At 41.3% G+C, this 20292-nt stretch overlaps 1 protein-coding gene across 3 annotated transcripts in view; it reads right to left on the bottom strand.

Annotated features, from left to right (window-relative positions):
- Nucleotides 1-18969, bottom strand: part of SUCO (SUN domain containing ossification factor) — a 43667-nt gene extending 24698 nt beyond the window's left edge. For all 3 annotated transcript variants that reach the window (XM_075097096.1, XM_075097097.1, XM_075097098.1), the window contains exons 1-4: nt 18701-18969; nt 5469-5577; nt 3066-3167; nt 1636-1781 (exon numbers count right to left, since the gene is read on the bottom strand). In XM_075097096.1, the coding sequence (XP_074953197.1) occupies nt 1636-1781; nt 3066-3167; nt 5469-5577; nt 18701-18765 (422 nt within the window). In that variant the 5' untranslated portion in view covers nt 18766-18969. The remainder of the gene's footprint in view (nt 1-1635; nt 1782-3065; nt 3168-5468; nt 5578-18700) is intronic.
- Between the last annotated feature and the right edge of the window lie 1323 nt (nt 18970-20292).

The raw sequence follows: 20292 nt of genomic DNA, 5'->3' as shown, positions 1-20292 counted from the left end.
ACTAAAGATAGTTTGGAATAAAATTACTTCCAGAATATTTTGACTAAGAAGTCCTGCTGGAATATCAGACTGGTAACACCTACAGGAGCTGGACTTTGTTACACTGAATGGGAATCAGCATCTAAAACAGGAAAAATGCTGTCTGAAGGTAACAAATACAACTAAGCCTTTTTAAAGATCTTGTTTAACTCTGGCTTTGGACTACAGCTCTTTTGGATATTAGAGTTAATATGCACAAAAAGAGACTACCTACTACTATTCAAAGCTGATCTGAAGTTTGAAATAATGTATCAATATGCATCTCTCCTATACTCATTCTAGCCTTTCTTCCTGTAAATGGTACTAGTGTCAGAACACTACTGCCAAGCATTAACTATTACATCAGGTGCTCCAAAAGAGCATAGTTGTTTCATAGTTGGAGTCTTCAGAGTTCACTCTAGTACTGCCCAACTACGACATCAAGACTATTTTCAACAATGACAAGATATCAAGCTGAACGTTCAAAAAAAATCACCCTGGATCTCTGTCTCAGACCTGACAACAGTAGGACATTATACAACCAAACCAGTACAGTAGTCAGAGCTATAAAAACACACTGAAATTACAATCCAGTTTTTCTATAAAAACTGCAAATTTGGGAAGCTTGATTTTCAGAGAGTTGCAATTAAAAGACAATTATGAAGCACTAAAAGGTGTTTAAGCATTAGCCCTAGCAGACTAGACAAGATCAGTCGGCAGACCAGGTTTCCAGACCTTTTCTATGGCAAAGAAACTAAATTTGGTAAACCAGAAAAACCGGACTCCTAAAAAACCCAACACACCAAGGAACAAGAGAAGCTTACTTTATTTTCAATGTGTTTAATTTTTATCTACCAAAATATTAGATCTTTATCAGCAGACGATCAGAAGAATATATTCCCCTTAGTAACATTATAAAGCCCAGGAGAATTTTGCGAAAGTACCTAGAAGTGTGTATATATATAAATTTCAGTAATACAGTTTGTATTTGGTAGCACAGCATTCCATGAAAGAGGAAAACAAAATTAAGCACATCAAGTCTTGAAGACTGCCTGCAGCAGAGGTAGCTCTGCAATACACTACTAAGTACCAGAATACAGACTGTCTTGGTTGTCCTTATACTAAAATTTGCTATTTCATCAAAAGTCTCTTAATATCAGAACTTATTTAAAAGTTGCAACTCCTGGAGTAAAATTCTGCAAAGTTCACCCTTTAATGAACACAGAGGCCATCACTGAAGCAGCCTTGATGCTTGTTATCATAGACGTAAAAGCACATTTGCGAAGGGCAGAAATCCTAATGGTAAAGACCTGCAGGCTTTTATAGTACAGATTATCTAGCTCATAAAAGATAATGGATTTTTTCTGTCAAAGTAGCAGCTTAAAAACTGATAATGGCAATACTGTGACACTTCAGGCAAATACACCAACTCTCAACCCGTGCACCGAGTAAACGATGGCATATTTCATCAACATTGACACCATAAACCAAATCACAGCAAAGGAATCGTGTGGCAGTCTAGCTTATCCCTACTAAACCTGAAGTGGTAACTCTTAACGACATCAGAGTAAGTGACATTCTGTCAAAGACCAAAACAATACAATAAAAAAAACTTACTCAAGCTGCGAGACTGGAGGTATATCTGAGGTAGGTGAACTGGAAATGTTTTCAGTGCTTGCGACTATGCTAGATGAAGCTTCATTTAAATCTACTGAAGGTAGAGTCTCAGCTTCAGGCTGGCTGGCTTCACTTATTTCGGTAGCCTGAAAACATTAGAGATGAACATACATTTTTCAAAACTTGAATAGGAAAAGCATTAATACAATAACATCTAGTATGGAGTTTTAACAGTTCACTAGTTTAGATTTCTGTCATCAATGAACCTGAAAACTAGACAGCAAGACAGTTAAGAAATAAGTTTTCTGTTTTCATAAACCTAGGTGGCATTCAGGGCTACTTTGGGATAGTTGCAGCACTCTTCCAGAGTCTGTAATACTGTAAAAATATTAATTGGAGAAGGCACATGCAACAGCTTCCTCAACTATGCATCTCTTTATAGAGACAGCCACAAGAAAACAAGCTTGAATATTTCAACAACTGAAGTAAATGGTTCTATCTGCATGCTCCATTACAATAAAATTTACGTTTACTATTTTCACCCTAAGCTTAATTTTGGGGAAGGCTTTCCATTTCATCACTGCAATGGAGGTCCGAAACAGTTTAGAAGTGTAGTTCACATTGTAACTGAACAAAGAGATAAATCGCTTATCACTTCTGAGAGTCTAGTAGGCTTGAGTCTTTTTCTAGTTCTTTAGTTTTCATAAGATGTTGCGCAGCATAATCAAAATTAAGCTTTCTGAATCTGGAAGAGTACATAACCACTGATTGCAGCAATACTATTAAACAATCCTAAACACTATTAATACTATTAAATACTGTTAAACAAGAGCCTCTTGTCAATAGCTGAGTTACTCCAAGTCATCTAACTGAACATGAAGAGGTCTGAAATGTTTTACTATGGAATTAGATATCTAAATCATGCTATATTCAGAAGTACATCCTACATATGTTGTCTTTGCAACATTTAAACATTAAGTCAGTGCTTGATGTATCAATAGCACATACAATCCTTTTTGCATTTTAACAAAGGAAATGAAACCGACAGAAGCCAGAAAGGATCAAAGCGAAAATGGACTGCTATAATCACCAAGTCTGATCTATAATAAAAAAACCTAAGCAAGAAGGTTTTTTTATGATTTATAAAGAGACATCCATACCTACCACATCAAATTTTCATTTATCTTGGAAAGATTTATTTACTCAGTACCCACAAATATTAAATTACTCTCATTATTACTTATGCACATGGGAAATGCAACATCTGTTAGCTCACACATTTTCTCCTTCACTGGAAACAGCAACACCATGTGCTAGTGAAACGCAACGGATGGTTACTCTGAGCTTTAGATAATCAAAATGAAAAAACTCTGAAGTCCAAGAAACATTTGAGAAGTGTATGGAGACAAGGAATGAGATAAAAGTCTTGCCTGGTGAGATTTCGTAAAGTCATCAGGTAGCTCTTCTGTAGAGTAAATCTGTGTACTTGAGTCTGCATGCTCAGACTCCAGTCTGGGACCAGCCTCTTCCCCCTAGTATATTAAAGGTAAAACAACAGTAAGTATGCAGTAACACAGGCCTTTTATTCTATTAAGAGGACTTACCTTTGGTGCAGACTAAATACTACTACCTTTACAATCCCCAAAATATCAACGAGAAGTTAAGCTACATGAATCTTCAAAGCCATTGCCCACAGATGTTTAAAATCTCACCTGTACAAAGACTACAGCAAGTTAACACAATTAAATCCGTTAAAATCTTCACAGGAAAGACCATTTTAGCATTGTCTTAAATCATTCCATTTGTGTGCTAAGGGAAGTTAATAATTCTGCTACAACTTCCCTATTAACAAATCTTCCCTATTTCCGTGCTGCCCAAAATAAGAGGAAAAAAAAAGATCCTGAGATGACTTGCAAGAGACAACTGTTAAGAAAATAACACTTGGAACATTTCAGTTATAGCAGTCTTATCAGCAGAACTACAAAAATTTCACAAGTCTGCTGTAACCTTTTAAAGCAACTTTCTTTTTTACAACTGAAGATCTACAATCAAGTGCAGTGAATTCACAAAGTAAAAAATTATATACACTTGAGGAAAATAAGTTTTAAAACCAGACTGTAGAACTAACCAGAATTTACTTGTCCCTCAAACATTTTTTTTCAGTTGTGGCTACAATGTATGCAAGTTATTTTTGAGCAATACTTTAAAATACAGCAAGAAATCTTGTAGAAATATACACACCCCTCATTTTATAAAGGCCATCTAAAATCCAGTGGTCAAGTACAGCAGGTGGTAGTGTTCAGAGCCAAAATGGGCTGCTGTGCTATACAAGATTACATGTTCACATTAATTTAAGAGAGTTAAGGCATACACTGGCAGAGCAGGAAGCAAAAATTTGAGCAGGCAAATCTTAAAGACAACAGCCAAGCAACGTTTTTCCCACAACATTATTAGCTCACTTGCCAGTCCCTCAGATTAAATAGCATTGATGCCTCAAAGCGACAACTGATCAAGGGCTGCAAGACTGCTCTTTTTGAGGACATCACCAGCAGCCTAGTTAGGAGTAAAAACCCATGCTGCAAGACTTCTCATACACCCAAGAGACTTTTCTTTAATGAGTAAGGAGTACAGCATACTTTACATCTTTTGTTTCAAGTTGAGGAATCTGCTGAACGATGCAGCCATATTACTAGAATGAAGGGAAGAATGTTGCAAAGAAGTAGGAAAATGTACACCAGCGGCTTTCTCAGTCTCAAAGCTTACTTGATCTTTCCAGTTTTGTTACATCAGCCATTAAACTTGAGCAGGGCTTTTTTCAGGCAGACAGAAGAATCGGACTGAATGCTATTTGGCCACACAAGATGGCAAAAAAAATACAGCTACCCTAAATGTTGAAACACTTAAGAAACTTACAATATTTGTAGTATTTTATTCTGGTCAGGCATCTCTCCACTCGAGTAAACTAGAATGCTCAACACACATTTTCCAGGTTTAATGCGGCATATAAAAGGTTTCTTGGAATGAGGACCATGATTAGCACTACTAATGATTGACGGATGCAATAGGAAGACCAATAACATCAATACTACCTATGCTTATCATAGGACTGATTCTTTACCTGTGTAAATAAATGAGATTATGATTTTCTGATATGACTCAACTGCTTGGGAACTCACTATGAAACCGCAATATGCTGAAACCTGTAAGGAGTTAATCAGAGTGGGATGATTACACTCAATTTAACCTGAAGTGCTGAGTAATGTAAGTACGAAAGGGACAGAATCTTGTTTATTCGCATTTCACATACGTATTTTAGCTTTGTTAATATTTATCAAACAGAAGGAAAACAATCTGGTAAATGCTGTCTTAATAGAACAAATAATTTTAAATCTTCTATTTAGGATAGCAATCATTTGTGCACTGGGTTTTTAACACAACTTGGATGCAACTGGCATACTGTAGCCTAGACCTTCCACCAGGCCACCACCTCTTATCATGGTCTCTACACAGCCACATACTATCCCTGACTACCACTTCTTCTAACATCTGGCATCCAAATAAGAAAACCTAAGCCACGATTACTAGCTTTACTATTTGTGTCCTGTGTCCCCCTCCTCCACAAACTGTCTAGCTTTATTGTCACATAACAGCAAACCTGAAGTAAAAGAAAACAAAAACTTGGGAAGTTAACTTCATGGTTCATGGAACAACTGAGTACATTAAACATTCTGGCCAAGAAGAAGACTCTACAAATCAAAGTGCACGAATCAATTTTTTTTTATTTAATATTAAGTCAGACTGAGAGGCTAATTGACATGATTCATTCAGCATACCTTTTCCCGGACATTTTCATCATCATTTGCCAGGGCACAAGCATCACCTGAAGCATACTGCACTGCTGATGAAAGACTGTCTTTACAAAAGACATGCCAAGTAGGAAGCCTATTAAAAAAAAAAAAGAGCAAAGTCTTGATTTAAAATGAATAATTAAATGTTTAAATTCCCTCAGCAATGTCTCCCTCAACCTTTTTTCAGTTGCTCCCATGAGGTGCCTAAAACATAAAATACACACACACGCGCAGTTCATAGATACTAATTAATCAAAACTATTGGAAGACTTAATTTTAATAAATTATAACAGAAAACACACTATAAATTTACTACTTACACAGACAAAAGTATCAGCGAAACAGTTATTGGGGTGATACCAGGAAACAAATTAGTTAGGTTATAGCAAGTTAGAAGGAATTTGAATCAACTATATCCTTCATCATATAGTAATGCAATATCTTTAGCAACGATTATTACCATGCTAAAACTAAAGCCACAGATTAAAAAAATAAAGCTCCTTATTTTCCAGTACAGATCATACCTGAGAAAATTCTGTATGGTCAACACCGTCAAGCACATTTAAGAGAATTAGAGACAATAAGTATATTAAACAAAAGGCCCATGCAAAAACCAATGAATATGTAGAGACAAATGGCAAACCAGGTGCTGGCTTTAGCTACAACCTCCATACAGATTTATTTTGTACTTTCAGCTCTAAACAATTTTGCTTCTCAGTAGAAATATTTCCACAAAAAAAACAGCCAACTTTTATAAACACTTGAATCAGAACAATATTTTTTGTTGCTTATAGTGCATGGTCTATTCGCATCCTAGATAACACCTGTACAGCAAACCATTAGGCTTGGAGGCCCAAAGGCCAGCAAAGGTCTTCATGCAGAGTTCAAATGAGGCCAGTAAAACACTATGCAAATTGAGCTTTTAGTGGAGTTTTCAACTACACTTGAACAGAGTCATCTGCTGGTTTAAAGCCAGACGCTTTTCCAAGAAATACTGTTTACCTGATAGCCAAGTGATCAGTATGTGAATCTACACAAACATCACTCTGCATTCTGAAAAAGGGCCTCCTGTTCTTAAGAGGAGACATGTCTACATCAGATCTTTAAGCTTACAAGAAATCTGGATCTACCACCTTACATACGTATTGAAAACTGAAACAGCCTTAACAGTCAGTCATAATAGTAAGAATATTAGTAGGTCAGGATCCACTTACACAACTGGGATCATCCTAGTGTTTAGCATTTGTATTACCACCTGTCTTAAAAACCTGAAGATCACCTTTATTGGAAAGTATATGCAGTGTAGGTTCCTCCACCGAGGAGGAACCCATGCCACAGTAGACCCCAGTCAAGTACTAAATTATTATATACATACATATATATGCACACACAGAGAGCACTACTTCTCCAGGTTGCAGGCAATCACAAAATTGGGCTTTTGTTGTTGAGCTACAAACCTATTGCTCCTCTTTCACCTGCATCAGCAGGGAGTGTTAGCAAGGTACTAGTCACTCTAAATCCAAGTGTCTTACCACCAGAAGAAGAGAAAACAGGAGACAAGGAAACTGTGGGATCTGTGCAATTAAGGTGTCCCAGGTCTGTCTCAACTCCACTGCACCTCAATAATTCCTCTTGAGGTAACAGGTTTCCTCTGAACTAAATGGAAGCCCTCAAGTCAAGCATAAGCAGCTGCAGTTACTGGAAACTGAAGCAGGGACAATGTCTCACATCTCAGTTAAGTTGATAATGAGGTGTATGCATTATCATTTATCTTAAATTCCCATCCTGTCATGTAGTTACTTGTTTGGTTTAAGCTCTCCATCAAACCTGTCTTATCCTAAGCACATGACATATTTAAGAGACTGAATGAAATGTTACCAGACTTTTACAGCCTTACTTCCTAGCTCTCACTTGGAAAAATTAGTTATGCAAATAGTTCAGGTAATTTATTTTTCTGAAAAGTCATTTCACTCATTGCATGGAGAAATTTTCTCATGCTCTTCATTCCAGTCCCTTTGGTCTCTCCTTCCAGCTATGACAACTCCCTGGTTCTTCATAAAAATACAAGAGAAAGACGAAAATTTGTACAGAATGTACTGTAGCTCATTACACCCCTTTAATATACATGCACACAAAAACATTATTTCCTATTCTGCCTACACTAACGGGGGGATCGTCACTGAGCTGTACAGAGCAACATTAAGTCCCTTAATGTAGAAAAGGAAAGATATAATTGGCTGTGAATCAGCATTTTAAAACACAAGGTATACTTTCACAACCACATTAATAACTACTTTAGCACTTGCAGTCACAAAAAGCACTTAGCACAAAAGGCATACATTTCTTGCCTTAATATACTGGTATTTTCAACGCAACAAGTCATGCTTTATCAGAGCATGAATGCAGCTTGTCAGCTCATAGATTTAAGCTATTCTGACATAACCTGTGTGCAATATCCAATTTGCTTATTTTCAAAAATTCTTCTCAGTCTACTCTCCAATCCAAACATGATGCTTCACGTCTCCCAAGAGCCCTCTAAGCAAGGGAGGGGACTGAATTCAGTTTATATATCTGTGCATGCATGTACCCACAGGAAAACCCAAGCCCTGCTGCAACAGAGGGTGCAGCCGGCAGGATATCATTCAACTGCTGCCATCAAGCTTCAACAGAGTATTAAGAACACAAATCCACAGAATGCAAGGCCATGTCAGACCATCCATTCTGTGATAACTCAAATTAATCACCTTATCAGAACCACTGCTACTTTTTCTTCTGTCTTTCAGCATTCTGCATATTCATTCAACAGGCTGCTGTAGCCACAGGCTGATAAATTACACAGCCCATAATAAAAAATTAGCCAAATGGCATAGAGAAATGCTTAACAGAGGTGCTGTTTGCAGAAACACAACAGACATGAAAACCTAAGTATTCATTTACTGAGAACAGAATTCCCCTTGAGTTTAATAAACTTGCATAGTACGTCCAGTGGAAGTAGAGCAGCTTCTGCATCCTTCCCCTTCTCATGACAAAAGAATAGTATTTTAGTGCGGACTTGGAAGCAAGCAGATCTAATGCCCAAATAGTACTGGAGATTAGTCACTATATATACTGTCTCAGGTACAAGGTACATCTTCAAATGACGTAACAGGGTAGAAATACTTCAAGAGATCAGTCCAAAGACGTAACCAACAGTTAGTGACTTAGACAAATACAGAAGTTTTCAATAGTTCATTTTTGCTAAGTATGACTCAAAACAGAAGCTGCTATTAAATCACAAAGAACAAAAACTTAAGTATGAGTCTTAGTATCATCATGAATGTAGTTTAAAAGCTATTTTCTCTAATACACCATGAATTTTTCAGCTTGACATGCACAAACCCAAAAGCAAAAGCTGCAAGCCCAGACACAGAAAGGGTGGGGGGAGGGCAGACACATGCTGAAGCAGAAAGTCTGCTCACCCCATCTGAATGGTACAGCACCCTTTCTAATATTTGAACTGGCTATGACCTACAGATGGCTGTTAGGCTTTTGAAAAGGAATGCAATGAAATTCAAAAGTGCAGGTGGTTTTGAAATCACAGTGTAGGTTTCATGTGAAAGAGCATCCAGTTCTAATTTGGCTCAAACTCTTCAAGTAATTGTGAAGGAGGCTGCAGAAGTCTATCAGAGATAGTGCAGCTATTGACAACTGTTTTAACAAGCATAAAAATCAAGCAGAATGTATAAAACTGGTAAGAAAAATCAATCATACAAGTTACAGCTAACCAAAGAAATCCAAATTAGAAAAATCTGAAGGCAAGAGCAGTTTTTCCACAATTTGGTCTTACTGAAGAACAGCCGAAGATTTTCTTTCCAAACGCTTCATACAAAAACCACTGACACTCACACAAGATTCAGTTCAAACACATCTGTTCTCTAAATGATTCAAGAGTTTTCTTAAATTGTCCCCAAACAAGACCTATTTCTGGACACTGGAGAGTGAAGCAGTTCAAAACAGTTTACAGTTGGACACCTGTGAGACAGGGTAATTTTAAGCAGAGGGAAAATAAAAGCAAGCTATCACCAGTGTACTGATTACCAATCCCTCCTCAAACGCTCAGTGAACAGCCTCTCTCCAGGATGATCTCTAACACTTTCCACAGCTCTCAGAGGGCTGTATTACCAACAGCTGCATATGTGCCGATGCCCAACAGCTAAAAGGGAGAATGAAGATGTCACCATCCCTGCTGTGTGACACTTCTCTACGGAAAATATTCATAGGATCAGTTCACAATAGGCCTGTGCAAGAGAAGGTGGGTGGGTTCTGGACCTAGGGGGCAGAGCGCCAGCAGAGCAGGCCTATCAGTGTTGGGGGGAGAGGCATCTACTTGTTGTTTGAAGCTTACGTTCTTGATTACAGAATAATTTTTTTATTATTAATTGGGTAAAAAAAAAATGACAGAAGTTGTGAAAGGGTCAGGAAGGCAGGAGATTATCTTTTGCTCTAAACAAATCCTGCAGGTCTGTAATTGCTATCACTAGCCTAACTGTCAAAGAGAAAGAAGGCTCTGTAAGAGCAGGGAGCTCCGCAGCCCCACAACCAGACTCAAGTCAGCAGTAATCTGCCTTCCAGCCACTGGTAATGCAGATAAAACAGCAAAAGGAGGGAACCCTCACCCTCTCCCCAGTAACTTAGTGGAATCCACCTTTCTCTCAGAAGAGTTCAGCAAGAGGGACCGGCATTTAAAAGGACCCACAGAACATTTGAGAACTGTATCTCAGAAAATGAAGACCTGGCTTATAGGACAGCAACATTATTTCAACCAGTCAGAGGAAGAAAGCCATGAGCAATGCACTGACCACTTCAGTCCCCAGACACAACACTCATTTCTGCAAGTGAAGTAGAAATTAATGGCTCTTCATTGCATTTATCAACACTTATCTTCCTTAATGCTGATTAAAAACCACACACCCCCCATCCATTCAAAAAGCCATTTATTACTACAGAAGAGCAGCATCCATTACTAAGATAATTTTTAAAGTTACAATGGCTCTTTAAGGGAGAGAAAAGCTGAAGACTAAGATCTACAGATCTAGACTAAGCAAGGAAGCTGCCAGCAAGGCACTAATACCATCTCATTTCCTACTACTATCCACTAACTTGATTCGTGTGCTAAAAAACCCAAAACAACTGAAATTGGAGCTTTTTGGCAAATCCTTTAACAAGACATTGTATTCTGCAATTAATTTAGGTTTCCAACATCTTACTCGCTCTTTGCAAAGAATGTGCTCTCCAAACCATCTCCTAAGTGGAACGCGACACACAAAAAAGGCAGTTGCTTCACTTATTCAGAGGAGACCAACACAAAGATACTTCTGACAGTACTGAGTTTCAGAGCTTCAGAAAATGAGATTCCAACCACCAGCTTAAAATACAGCTTTCAGCATTTTAAATGCACTAGCATGCAAAGACTGCAAACCAATGTTACAGTTACACCATATATTTTACCAGATTTAATTTCTTTACTGCCTGAAGGGGTAGCCCTGCATCCCACCTTCAACCACACATTTCTCTGCATCCCCAATCTGATCTTCAGACCATGAACACATGCCAGTAACTTCTGAGGGGGGAAAAGGTGGTTAGCTTTGAGCTACTGTATACTCAGAGATAAAAATCCAAGTAGAGGGAGAACACACCATTTATCCATGACTGTCCACTGCTGTCCCAAGTAAAACAACAGACATCAGAGCTGAGGACTAACAGTGGAAAACCTCTTCATTCCTCTTACAGTGCTACCAATATTTCGCTCATCCTTTCCTAGAAAAGGCTGCTGAGATAACAGCCACCTTCACAGCACTATAATGATACAGTGTTTTGATACAGTGCACGTAACAGCCAACAGCCTATATTAGATGCATACTGCAAAGTGACACTGAAACACATACCTCTTACTCCTGTCTTCAAAGGAGTACCTATCCAGGCACCCTATTTCAGGCACTTAAAGCAGGACAGAAGTCACAAACCCTAGCCTTCAAAAGGTGTCCATTTGGAAGTGCTCAAAGGAACAGGCATGTCCTAGTGATTCTTGGTAACAGACTTCTGTAATCCTGCACTGAAGACTGTATCTTAAGAGTATCTCCCTACACTGCACACTCTAGTTACTATCTTTAATGCCAGAGCTTGGGGAAAAGAACACATTCTGGAAAAATACAATAAAACCTGATACTGACCACAGACTACAGGAAAATAGTGGAATAGCCATGAACTGTGATTAAACTTTAAGGCCTTTAGAGTCTGTCGTAATGTCTAACTTAATGTCTTTGAAGGTTTCCCTCATTGCTTAAATTCATAAGCTTGCCTACACAGGTGTGATACTGCAGCACTACTACAGGTAGGCTCAGAGTCATCATCAGCTGCTTTGCACCAACTCCCCATGCTTAAAACTCATGGTTAATGCAACACAGCTTAACACAGTGCCAAAGAGTGGAGTTTTAACATTAAATTTAGCAACATGAATTTTGCCCAAGATCACTGTAAAGCTGCTATCACCTAACTCCCAGACATTTTATAATGTATTTTTAATAGACTCTTTACCTTTAAAGGACTTCAACAGTATCTTGATCACCATTCCAAAATTCACCCAACCCAGGAAGGTTCCTTTGAGCACCTAAGCTGATTTTGAACTGTTGGAGCCTTCTACTGTTATACCAATCCAGTTTAAGTCATTTATACCAATACTATCACTCACACAAGCAAAAGTTCTTCGCACTAGCTTTGGGATCAGTCTGTCTGTTATACCAGCTCAGTATTTTTACCAAGAATTACAAGAAAGTTTTAATACCTGTAGTTCTATATTACCCTGCTCTCATCCAAAAGTTTTCATCCTCAGAAATAACACCCTGTTCAGGCAGAGGGCTGTCAGCACCTCCAAGCATTAAAAAGACATTGTACATCCTCCCCCTGAGAAGTACAGACTTAACCAAAAGCTGGATTAGTAATGAAAACTAAAGAGAAGAAAAGCAAAAAGGCAAAAAAAGTATTCTATAAACTACTCACAGCAATAAGAACATTAAAATTAAAAAGAACTAATAACAGGTTAGAGAAAGACATTTCAGAAAGTTCAAGTTAAGCGCTGAAGTAAGGCACACCCCATTGCAACAGGCAGGGTCTTACACCTCAACACAGCAACCTCCTGAAGGGGTACATGCCACTTTAGTACACCACTTGCATAACAAACAAGCAAATTTGAAGTTTCTAGGCCAAATCTTTTAGAAGATGCTGCATGAAAGCACTTCACTGATTTTCAAATAATTTTAGAAAGTGAATATTCAATGATTGAATGAGCCAAGCATTTGTTTTGCATAAGACACCACAGCCCCTTCTTGAATACAGCACCTTCAACTTGAGCAGGCTATAAGCTAGGTATATTCATATTTGATTTTTAAGAGACCAAGAGTTACAAAGCAACTTTTGTCCCAACCTTAACTACAGAGTAAAGACACCTCCAAAAAAGATACTCTGCATCTACAAACATACTCTTCATTCTGAAGCCCGATGCCTGGAACAAAATTTCATCTAATAAACAGTGCCCAGATCGCTTAATTTCTTCCAGCCATAAAATGCACACACAGAACACTTATTTTAGCATCAGCCTTCCAAAGAGATTTAAGTAGCTACACAAGAGGAGAATCACCAGGTAAAATTCTGAGCCTCAGTACAAGAGAGTTACACTAGCAGTTCTATCTGGATCATTAGGGCAGTCACCTGTGAACAGTACACTCTGCTGGGGATTTCTATGGTAAGAGGTGTGTTATGCTGGAACACAAGCCTCTCCCCAACTTTACCACTCAACACCCTTCTGTTATTAACAGATGCAAGCTCAAGGTTTAAGCCAAGAGTCAGGGCCAATAACTGCTCAGTTAGCAAAACCTCTACTGCTGTGATCTCTAATCTGGCTTGCATAGCTTTCGCCTGTGCAGGACAGGAGCAGCAAAACAAACACTAGTGAAGTTATCACACCGCCAATACAGCACTGGTTTTTCAGAGCTCTTGCATTACAGAAGCTCTAACCAAGCACTCCTTCAAAAACATAGAAGACTGCAATGCAAGCCTAGAAATACTTCTCATTAAAATTCATGAAAGTCTTTGCATTTAATGTTTAGGGAAGAAAACAAAGCAATATCAACATCTACCCCCTTCCAATGTACTTGTACCCAGGCATTACTCCTGGCTGCACCACTGACCCAACCTGACCTTTACAGTTTTCAAGGCACACTCTCAAGGATTTCAGAGTCAGAGCTACTAGGTGTGGGGTTTTCCACCAGAAACAGCACATTTGGCTGCCCAGTCACTTTGATACAAGCCTTACTTTACTGATGCAGCATACTCACAATGTAACAACTAAAGAATCCTGACATGCACACGCACTTAATCTCTGTCTTCCTTCTACTCACAGTTGTAAAACCCAGGCTGATAAGAGTTCATAAAAGCCAAGTAGATCAGAATAAGCACTTTCTGGGATAGAATGAATCCCAGAATGAATCACAGAAAGATAAATTAGTGTATGCATGATTTCTTTAAACTCATAGCTAACATTTTGAAACTGCAGCTTATAGCAGGCAAAAGGTGATGTCAGAACAATTCATACAGGTTACTGTTCAAAAAACTGTCACCACTAGTCTCAATTAAGCTCGTACTAATATCTCTATAAGCTTTTGAATTTACTCCACTTACTCAGCTCTGTATATTGTGAAACTATGAAGCATTACATGTTTTTTAAAACTATTTTTTACATTATGATCATCCACACAAAGGGATTAAACGAAGTATAAAAAAAATCTTTGTAAATTCAGGACAACATTTGTCATTTGTTGTGTACAGTCAAAGCTCAAGTCTCCACAGATGCCTATTATTTTTCAAGCACTACATTCCTAAGCCTTACTTCTACCAAAAGTTTTTCTCTAAAACAATGCAGCTATCCCACTCTTTTGAACCACTTGTGTATTGGGTTTGCATGGCAAGGTTTTGGTAGCAGGGGGTTACAAGGGTGGCTTCTGTGAGAAGCTGCTATAAGCTTCCCCTATGTCCAACCCAGCCAGTGCCAGCCGGCTCCAAGACAGACCCACCACTGGCCAAGGCTGAGGCCATCAGCAAGGGTGGTAGTACCTCTGGAATACCGTAGATAAGAAGGGGGGAAAAAGTCCAGCCAGAGAGAAGAGGGAACATACACAAGAGGAACAACTCTGCAGACATCAAGGTCAGTAAAGGAGAGAAAGGAGATACTCCAGGCACCGGAGCAGAAATTCCCCTGCAGCCCATGATGAAGAGCGTGGTGAGGCAGGCTGTACCCTGCAGCCCATGGAGGTTAATGGTGGAGCAGGTATCCACCTGCAGCCTGTGGAGAACCCCACATCAGAACAGGTGGATACCCGAAGGAGGCTGTGAGCCTGTAGGAAACCCACACTGCAGCAGGCTCCTGGCAGGACCTGCAGCCCCATGGAGAGAGGAGCCCACACTGGAGCAGGTTTGCTGGCAGGACTTGTGACCCCCACAGGGTACCCATACTGGAGCAGTCTGTTCCTGCAGGACCACACCGCATGGAAGGAACCAATGCTGGAGCAGCTCGTGAAGAACTGCAGCCCAAGGGAAGGACTCATGTTGGAGAAGTTCATGGAGGACTGTCTCCTGTGAGAGGGACCCCACGCTGGAGGAGGGCAAGAGTGTGAGGAGTCCTCCCCCTGAGGAGGAAGGAGCTGCAGAGACAGCATGTGATAAACTGACCCCAACCCCCATGCCCATGCACCACTGTGGGGGAAGAGGTAGAAAAAATCTGGAGTGAAGTTAAGCCTGGGAAGAGGGGAGGGGTGGATGGTGTTTTAAGATTTGGTTTTTTTCTTTGTTACCTACTCTGATTTGATTGGTAATAAATTAAGCTAATTTCCCCAAGCTGACTCTGTTTTGCCCACGGCAGTAATCGCTGAGTGATCCCTCCCTGCCCTTCTCTGGACCCACAAGTCTTTTGTTATATTTTCCCTCCCCTGATAGCTGAGGAGGGGGGTGACAGAGCAGCTTTGATGGGCACCTGGCATCCAGCCAGGGCCAACCCACCACAACTTGGAACAACCTTGCTGGCTCAGGTTTGTCAGCAAGCTGTGTTTGTTCCATGCAGTTTCAGAAACCCTCAAGTACCAATAACCCTCTGATCCTGCACTCCCAAAGAGCACCACATTGCCTTTATTGAAAAGGCACCAGCTAACAAATCCCTAAACTCAAGCTTGTGGTGTTTTTGTACATTTCCTAATATACAGTCACATTTTTAACTTACAGGATGAGATGTTTTAAAATAGTTTCCAGTTAAGCCAATTTTTTTTTATTCACCTGATTTTTACCAATTGATATTTCTCCACTGGACCAACTTCTTTAGGCAAGCTTTAAAATGCATTACAGTAGATAAAAAAAACCTATTTTAAGCTCAGTTTCAAAGAAAGAAGCAACTGCCTATCCAGAAATAAAACAAAGTCCAGGTTTTTAAAAAAAAAGCTACAGAGTCCAAGTAGCCCCGAGAGTATTCTTTTAGCAATTCTGTTGTCTTGTTTTTTCCCCTGCTTTTGTTTTTAATTTGATCATCTGTTGACCACTATTTCCATCTATAAGAAAAGAGCTTTTCCTTTGAAGATTACATTTCAAGACAACTAAACTAAAAAAGCTCACATCTAATCACACACGCCAACATTTATAACACAAAACCTTCCATTTACTATTTAAAGTTTCTTAGCTGCTTATGTGAAAAAAAGTTGATGATTTTCCTTTCAGGAGAAAGTTAAATACATCACAACTTATCATGTCGCATAGTCCAGCAACAAGGCAAGAATTATTAGACTTCAAGACTTTTCAATTACAAATCTGACACAGCTACTGAAATTAAGGCAAGCTGCGATGCCATCCTGCAGAGACTTTAAATTCTCTAATGGGTATTTATGTTTGGACAACAGGGACCAGGGAACTAGAGTCATACCCCTCCCAACATATAAATTAAACTACTGTCTCTTTAATCAAAAGCAGCCAGAATGAGCAAAGTGAGCGCACAGCCTGAATTTTTTTTTTTTCTTTTTTTTAAATAGCAAAAGGTTTGGGATACTCCAGTGCAAGCTCTGAGATCAGTTAAGGCACTGCTAGAAAGGGTAAGAAAAAACTCGGCTCAATTTTTCTGCTAAACACACCCAAGATGGACACAGAAATTGTCTGAGCTTTACAGAAGTAGTATATTATTTCAACTAGTTGAACATGATATTCCTTTATCAATATGGTTGAGGTGCCTGAACTTTTTCTAAAGCCAAACAGTTTCATTAAAACAGCAGACTAAGAACACAACAATTACTCTATGTATCATCAGGCTGAGAACACCTTCATTAACAAACTACCAGGAGGCAGAAACAGGCTATCAGCTTTCAAGACACACTAAGAAAACAAAAACTGTCTTCCTAACAAGTAGAGCCTTCTGTGAGAAAATACTTCATTGTCCAACAAGTAAAAGAAAAGCTGCCTGGATACAGCTGCATCAGGTTTACAGCTCAGTTAACCTACACGGCTAGGAGCTTTTTCCTTTTAAAATTTTGCTAAATGTGAACAGGACGACAGAGTTTTCAAGCACTACTTAGACTCACTGGTTTTGTCTCCTAAAAATAAAAATGTGATGACACAAACCAAATTTGCTCCAGGACTGTCCAAACCCAGTAGTGCAAGGGTCAGCACCACATTTGCAATGGATTCCATACCAAGAGATGCCTGGACTCCCCTTCCCTTATCCAGCTAGCATCAACTGTGAGACAACTCAGGACTTCACTACTATTTCACTTTTTTCTTAAAATAGACTACTTCAACAGTTTACAGGAAACATTCAAATAATACACAAGCTACCCAGTTATCTCTAACAACTGCTACTGCTGTTCAGTTTTCAGTATTTGCAGTTTGCTGTTGAAACTGGCTAGCATTTCTCCAACAGTGAGTCGCAAAGTTCAAAGGAGGCCGAAGTTTAAGCAGCTTAGAACTTACCATACAGAAATATATTCTCCTAATATTTGTGTTCCAATAAATGTCACATTAAGGAAGTTTGAAAACAAAGTAAACAGTAGATGCTGGAACAAGATACAGCTATGGTAATCATTATTAAAAAATACTCTCAAAGACATTACCAATGCAAAAATAAAAGGGATTTTGACATCTAATTTTGCTTTAATTTAACAACTCCAGCCAGCCACAGAAAATCTGTTTCAAGAATCAGGCACGATGATCTTTCAGAGAACACAGCCAGCATTCAGCCTGAAATTCAAAAAGCAAGCAAGCCTCCCAGTTAAAAGCACAGAGTGGCAACAAAACACACATGGAAACACATACAGCCTAACTCTGAACTCCTGGTGCTTGAGGAATAACTCCACACCTGACACTGCTCACTTCCACAAACATAACAAATGATTGTTACTCACAGCAGCAGGAATCACAGAATGATAGGGGTTGGAAGGGACCTCTGGAGATCACCTCATCCAACCCCCCTGCATGAGCAGGCACACCTAGAACAGGGGGCACAGGACTGTGTCCAGGCAGGTTTTGAATGTCTCCAGGGAAGGAGACTACACAACCTCTCTGGGCAGCCCGTTCCACTGCTCTGTCACCTTCAAAGGAAAGAATTTTTTCCTCATGTGTAGGTGGAACTTCCTGTGTTCCAACTTGTGCCCATTGCACCCCTCATCCTATCGTTGGGCACCATTGAAAAGAGTCTGGCCCCATCCTCTTGACACCCACCCTTTAGATCTTTATAAGATTTGGTAAGATTTCTCCCCCCCCCCAAGTCTTCTGCAGGCTGAACAAACCCAAGTCTCCCAGCCTTTCCTCATAAGAGCGATGCTCCAGTCCCCTGATTCTCTTGGTAGCTCTCCGCTGGTCTCTCTCCAGTAGTTCCCTGTCCTTCTTGAACTGGGGAGCCCAGAACTGGACGCAGTTAGTACTCCAGATGTGGCCCCACTAGAGTGGAGAAATTTCCCTCCCGAGGGGTGCTCCCTGCCTTTACCCTAATGCAACGCCGTGCACTGCCACCGCAATAACACATTACTATTTTTCCAAGGGAAGCACCTCCCTCGCCCCAATGGCGCCCTCGACCGCGGGAAGGCCCGGAGGAGCCGCCCCCACTCCACACACCCACCCCCGCGGTGGGGACAAGGGCTGGCGGCGCAGCCGGGACTCACCAGAGCACGGCGCAGAGGAAAAGGCAGGAGCCCAGGGCCAGGAGCCGGCGGGGCGGCTCCCTCATCGTCTCCCCCGTCTACCTGCAGCGGCCGGGGAGCGGCGGCGCATCCTCCCGGACAGAGGGACAGCGGGAGAGGCGCAGGGGGTGGAGGTGGGGGGGTGGCGGCGGCTGCTGCTGCTGAGGGGAGCGACCGTTGGAGCGGCACGAGCGCAGCCGTTACCGCCCGCCCAACCGGACCCCTCAACCCCGCCTACCCCTTCACGCGCTGAGCTGGAAGGATACGCGTCACCCTCCCAGACACACCACCACACCCCCTCGCTCTGCCCCCACCAATAGCTTGCGCACTTATGGGTGGTCACGCCCCTCCAGCCCCAGCTGCCGGCGCAGATTGGCTTCTCCCCTCCAGTGTTGCGACGAATCAAGAGAGTGGCATTCTCTTTCCCCGCCCCTCCAAAGACCCCGCTGAGGTGTCTGTCTGAGACTAAGCCTTTAAAGAGAAATCACCGTAGTAATAAATGACGGCTGACAGCAAACGCCTGGGCCGCAGGGAGCGCGAGGAACGCCATCACCACCGGTGCGAGGGACACTTTAAGAAACAGCGCTCCGACATGACAGAATTTTTTTCAATTTTTTTTTTTTTTTTATCAGGCTTCTCTGCAGGTTGCCCCACAGAGCCGAGCGCTGATTGATGTCGGCTGCGGCCCCAGCGGGAAACCGTCGCAGAGCGGGCGGGGTGGGATGGGGACTGCTGGGAGTTGTAGTTCCGGGCGGGAGGTGCCGGCCGCCATTTTGCCTGAGGAGGCCCGTGAGGGGTGGCTAGGCGCAGACCTCCCTGGACGGCGGCCTGATTCGCGTTTAGGCACAAGGGGTGCTAGAGAAGCGCTTAGGCGTTTTCATGCATATTTATCCATTGCTGGAGCAAGAGCCAACAGAGGGCTTGCCCACCCCGAGACCCACACAGGGAGTGCTTTCCTTGGAGCTGTGCCCAGGACCTGGCAGCCTGGCCCAGTGTCTCTCCCCAGCCTTGCCACTGCCTGCAGAGACCTTCCCTGCTTCCCTCCCCAGCACTGCCTTCCCTCTGACAGCTGGGGCAGGGGCAGCACTTCAGGGAGATAGAATCATAGAATGATTAAGGTTGGAAAAGACTTCTAGGATTATCAAGTCTAACAGTCACCCCAACACTCCCATGCCTCCTAAACCATGCCTTGAAGTGCCATGTCTACATGTTTTTTTGAACCACCTCCAGGGATGGTGACTCCACCACCTCTCTGGGCAGCCTGTTCCCATGCCTGACCGCTCTTTCAGTGAAGAAACTTTTCCTAATACCCGATCTAAACCTCCCCTAATGCAGCTTGAGGCCATTTCCTCTCATCCTATTGCCAGTAACTTGGGAGAAGAGACCAACACCTACCTTTCGGTAGTTGTAGAGAGCCATAAGGTCTCTCCTCCAGGCTGAAAAAACCCAGCTCCCTCAGCTGCTCCTTATAAGACTTGTTCTCCAGACCCTTCACCAGCTTTGTTGCCCTTCTCTGGACACACTCCAGAAACTCAATGTCCTTGTACTGAGGGGCCCAAAATGCTCAGGGGAAT

Source organism: Phalacrocorax aristotelis, chromosome 6 (assembly GCF_949628215.1).
Source record: "Phalacrocorax aristotelis chromosome 6, bGulAri2.1, whole genome shotgun sequence".
NCBI classification, from domain to species: domain Eukaryota; kingdom Metazoa; phylum Chordata; class Aves; order Suliformes; family Phalacrocoracidae; genus Phalacrocorax; species Phalacrocorax aristotelis.
This window is presented reverse-complemented; position numbering and strand designations above follow the sequence as displayed.